The sequence below is a fragment of the Capsicum annuum genome, chromosome 12 (genome assembly GCF_002878395.1).
Source record: "Capsicum annuum cultivar UCD-10X-F1 chromosome 12, UCD10Xv1.1, whole genome shotgun sequence".
NCBI classification, from domain to species: domain Eukaryota; kingdom Viridiplantae; phylum Streptophyta; class Magnoliopsida; order Solanales; family Solanaceae; genus Capsicum; species Capsicum annuum.
Window position 1 is genome coordinate 42,943,457 of NC_061122.1, and position 5,635 is coordinate 42,949,091.

General features: G+C 31.7%; 1 protein-coding gene across 1 annotated transcript; it reads right to left on the reverse strand.

Annotated features, from left to right (window-relative positions):
- Positions 1-950: 950 nt before the first annotated feature.
- Positions 951-2,208, reverse strand: LOC107849581. The gene has a single exon (XM_016694140.2). The coding sequence runs from the start codon at positions 2,108-2,110 to the stop codon at positions 1,469-1,471; it is 642 nt and encodes a 213-aa protein (XP_016549626.1). The 5' UTR covers positions 2,111-2,208; the 3' UTR covers positions 951-1,468.
- Positions 2,209-5,635: the final 3,427 nt, after the last annotated feature.

Genomic DNA, 5,635 nt, shown 5'->3' on the forward strand with positions numbered 1-5,635 from the left:
ATTTTGTTTTATTTCAATTTTTCTTCACGGATTTAGCTTTATTTTTAAAAAAATTTCATCGATTTTGCTTCAATTTTCAATTTTTCTTCACTGATTTTTATGCTTCAATTTTTAATTTCTTTTATTGATTTTATTTGATTTCAATTTTTCTTCACGAATTTAGCTTTATTTTTCAACTTTTCTTCATCAATTTTATTTGATTTTCAGCTTTTCTTCATTGATATTGCTTGATTTTCAGTTTTTCTTCGTCGATTTTGCCCTTAATGATTAAAAAAATGATGTTTACTATCTAATCTTCACAAATCCCTAAATACGTATATAAATTTCTCTCAACAATTTTTACCGTTAAATAAATTTAAGATTGACAAAAATAATGGATAAAACTGTGAAAGAAGTATAAATTAATGGGGTGAGTTAATATACTGTTTTTGGCAAGACGAACTCGTAAATGTGTATCAAATTTTTAAATATCTCTCAATAATTTTTATCATTAAATAAGCTTAAGATTGACAAAATAATGGATAAAAATGAAGAAAAAAAATATAAATTAATAGAGGTGAATTGATATATTGTTGGTGGGGCAACTTGGGCACCACATCAGCCAAAAGGGGCTGTAACGCGGCTTCATAGAGGTGTAATATACGCATCTTGTCAACTCAGCAAAAAATATCAAAATAATACACTTATCCGATACTTGAAGTGTCTAAGTGAAAAATCATGCTTACAGGTCCGTCAATGAGTTTTGCCTTCTTTTTTTTTTGTGAAAGAAGTGACCAAAACAGAAATCCAGAAACACAATCATCTCACTACGATATTTGGTATGGTTTTTTAAAAAAGTGACCAAAATAATAATCCGGAAATACAAACATACGAAACAAAAATGCACATGTACACATATTTACACAACCACAATTTTGAACAAACATACCAAAAGAATCAAAACCCATAACTTCAACCAATTTTGTTAAATTGCAATAAATATTTTCCACTCAACTTGTCGAAATTAGTCCACTCAAACCATTATCAAAATTTTCCACAGATCTACCCTAAAAAATTAAGTAAATTTTTTGTCCTGGCTTCCACACTTTTTGCTCTCTTGCCAACCCGAACTCACACACTCATAATTGAACGTAATTGAACGCGGAGGACGAAGGTACTCACCATCTGACCGACCACTTTTTATCAATTAAGTGTGGAGTTCACTCTTACAGATCTCAAAAGAAGCCCTTTGATCCCTAACTCGAACTCATACATTCACGACTGAACGTGAAGAATGCTTACTCTATCCGAAGAACCGTTCTTATCAATTGAGTGGAGTTCGCTCTTACAGATCTCAAAACAAACTCTTTAACTCACGATTGAACGTAAAGAGTACTTGCCATCCGAACAACTAATTATATCGATGAGAGTAGTTCATTTTTACAGATCTCAAACAACCCCCCCCCGCCCCCCGCCCTCCCTTTTTAATTCAGAAACAAAGCATTACAACAGAAGAAGAAATCATAAACCCATAAATAAAAATCAAAAATCCAAAATGCAAAGCCCAATTCCTCTTAAACTTACCAAAATAACTCTCAGGTGGTTCTTGATAACATATCTCAAATTCATCTCTATTTTCTTCAACCCCACCATTCCCATTAACTCTCATCTTCACTTGCCTTAACCTCTCGGTAGCCAACCCTAATGTCAACTTATGACATCTCCTTTGATACTTGAAACCATTTATGCACCTTAAAGTTTGTGCCACGGAAACGTAGAAGATCATATGAGCAAGTGAAAGAAGCCCAATGGGTATCCAACAATGTCTACATTGGAGCTTAGGTGAAATGGCTTGCCCCAAAAAGATTAATGATAAGTAGAGGAAGAAACGTTGGAACATTTTCCATAGTTGTTTTTTTTGTAAGTCTATGGCCTTTTTTTTCTCTAGGGTTTTTTCGAAATGGAGTTGGATAATGGTGTTGATAGCTTGGAGAGCAGTTTCTTTTTGGATTAGACTTGGGTGGTGTGTGGGAGCATCGTAGTCTGCCATTGGAGAAAGCTTTGGAAGAGTTAAAAATGGACAAAGAGGGGTGTTTTTGGAGTTAAATGGTGGGTGGTAAAGGGGACCCATGTGGGGATAGTTGGAATATCTAGGTGAAATGAAAGTATAATTTGATATTGATCTTTTTTTGCTTATTAGCACAACGGTAGGGAACGGACGTGATGGGGTGGGTCCATGCTACATAGTATTCGGTCTTCCTCTTAAAATATTTTTCATGTTTTTTATTTATTACTTCCTCCGTTTAAAAAAGAATAATCTATTTTTCTTTTTAGTTCTTTTAAAAAGGAATGACCTCTTTTTCTTTTTGACAATATTTTACTTTCAACTTTCCACATGACATGTTTAGGACCACAAGATTAAAAAACATTTTGATACAACTTTAATTTAAGATAATAAGATTCAAAAGTCTTCTTTATTTTCTTAAACTTTGTGTCAAGTCAGTCATTCTTTTTTAAACGGAGGGAATATTCTTTTTGTTCAGATTTAATTGACAAATTTTAATTTAGTATATCTATTAAAAAAATAATAATTGTTATAATGACTTTATTATATTATACTCTTATTATCTGATGTTTCGTACTTTCTTCGTATCAAAATAGTAGGATTTTTTAAAAATATATTTATTTTAATTTAATTTTTTCTTTTATAAAATCAAAAAAAAATTATTATGTTCTTTTAACAATACTCTTTAGGGGTGGACATTCGAAAATTCGGTTCGATTTCGATTTTTTTTCGATTTTTTTGGTTTTTGATTCTCAATTTAGGTGTACTGAAAATCGAACCTAACCAATTCGGTTCGGTTTGATTTATGTAAGTTTGGTTCAGTTCGATTTATTAATTTTGATTTTTTGATTTTTTGATTTTTTGATTTTTGGGTCTCTTTAACGGACTAATTTCTAATTGGGCCTACTAACTCGTAAATTTGTATTTCCTATATCTAATATCTAAAGTTCAATGAGTGACATTTTATTTGTCATTGGCATTATATATGTGCTGATGTACACACTACACTGGATATTCCTTATTTTGTTTCCAACACCTTAAACAAATGAAAAAGATATTTTCTCAATTAAAAACTTAAATAGATTTATACATTGATTTTTCTCATGAATCATAAGTTATTTTCTTCTTCTTTACAAAAATGAAAAAAACAAAATACTATAATAAACAATGACAAATCTGTGGAACCTTTTGGCAACAGAAATGAGAAAACTTTATGGATTTTAAATAAAAATTTTGTATGCACTATGCACTCACACAACTAAAAGTAAAATGACATTACATATATACACACTAAAAGCGTGTTTCAACTCTTGCGGGTCTATTGCTCCATTACTGTCTTCATCTACAAACAACACAGAAATCTTGTCAAGTTCTTATCAGGTTATTCATTCCTTTTACGTTAGAGAAGAAGGGGAATTGCAAATATAAAAATGCTTTGTGAAAAAATAGAAGTTCGGCCTAGAACGTGCTTATGCAGTAAACCGTAAACGTAACCAAAATGATACGTAAAAACATCGGACAAAGGACGTGCTCAAATTTCTTGTTCTTGCAGGAGAGGATCTGACATACTTAACCATTTGTCTTACCCTTTTGATAGAAGGACCAATTTCTTTCAAACCATCTTGCACAATTAGATTAAGTATATGAGTCATACATCTTACATAGAGGTGTTTACCATCCATCACATTGGTTCCCCACATATCTATATCTAACTTCTTAGACAATGCAGAAACTGCAATATTGTTTGAAGAAGCATTATCAACAGTAACAGTGAACACATACTCCAATTTTCAATCAAGCAAGCAATTACTAATACACTCCGCCAAATGTTCACCTTTATGACTAGTGATAGGGCAAAAGTTCAAAATTCTATTATGAAGCACTCAATCTTTATCAATAAAGTGAGCAATCAAACACATATAGCTAATCCTTTGCATCGATGTCCATGTGTCTGTTGTAAGACAGATTTTTGGTTGCATTTCTCTAAAAGACTTCTTCAAACTTAGTCTCAATTCACCATAAATATCTTAGCAATCTCTTGTTATTGTTCTACGAGAAGAAATCCGAAACAAAGGTTGGGCTTTACTCATAAATTTCTTAAAGCCTTCATTTTCTACGAAGCTAAATGGTAGTTCATCTACAATTATCATCTCAACTAAAGTTCTCCTAACTACCTCTTGCTCAAATTTCCAATATTCTCCCGATGAATCCTTTGTTTGAAAGTTTAACAATGTTTGACCACTAGACGGGGTGGGCGGGGCTTATACATTTTGCATCTAACCAAATGTTGTCTCAATCCACTTATTTCATTTTTAGTTGTATTAGCAGCACAATTTTGATGGCAATGCAAACATTTTGCTTTAGCTAGTTTATTATTTTCAAATATCTTTTCAAAATGTTCCCAAACAGTAGATCTACTTTCTATTTCTTTCCTTTTCTTTGCATCCGTAGTGTCAACTGAGTTGTCATTACTATTATCAGGTACGCTATCAGCTGAACCAGCCATACTAACTCGACTTTCATCATCCATCTATGCAAAATTTGAAAGAAAAAACAAGATTAAAAGTGTTTAGACTATTTAACAATCGAACATATTTCACAAAATCAGAAAAATCAATTTACAGAATCAGGCAATCAGAAAAATCAACAAAAAATCTCACACTCTTCACCAAATCACTGATTAAAATCAAAATAAATTAAGAAGTAAATTTTTCAAATCACTGAATTAGTCAATAGAAAAATAAAAAAAGAAGAAGAAGAAGAAGAAAAACAAAAAAATAGAAAAGAAAATGATACCTGATTCGCCGCTGAGTCGCTGTCTCGCTGACTATCCGCCGTTCGTCGCTCCAATGGGTTCGCCGTTAGTCGCTACTCGCTAATTGCTAAAGAAACTAAGTGATAACTGTGTCTGCTAGTCTGCGCTAAGCCGCTAATGCTAATTGCTAAGTGATGTTATGTTATGTCTTTGACCTAGAGTATAGAGAGAGTATTCAGTCATTCAGAGTAGTGACCAATTGTCCAATTAGGCTGGTGTACTGTACATTATTAAATTGGGGTGGCCAATTGGGCCGGTTGGGCATAAAGATTTATTTGGCTTGTATAATAATTCGGTGTAAACCAAATACCGAAGTATATATACTCAATAACCGAAACCCGAATCGAATACCGAATTGATGAAAAAAAATAAACCGAATACCGAATCAAAAAATTGAAAAACCAAATTAATTTGGTTCGGTTTGCTTTTTCGGTTTTCGATATTTATGCCCACCCCTGGTACCCTTGTCATTAAATGACTAAGTAAAGTACATATACTCAAAATTATATCCTTTTAAGACATAATTAATAAGGCTAATTTTATAAAATAAAATTCTAATAAATACTTCCTCTAGTTCAAAATAAATGGATTTTTGAGTTATTGTTTAAACTAAGGGAAAGGACATAAATAACACTTCGAATGAAACTATTGAAACGAAAATAACATTGAATTTTAATTTTATTTTCTAGCCATTTGCTGGTAGTTTTATACAATATTGATATCAATTTTATACATATCTTATACAGATATTTATTTTATACAATGAAGATACAATT

What these genes read in the sequence shown, in the direction of transcription:
- LOC107849581 (XM_016694140.2), bottom strand. Translation starts at nt 2,110, where the DNA reads ATGGGTCCCCTTTACCACCCACCATTTAACTCCAAAAACACCCCTCTT.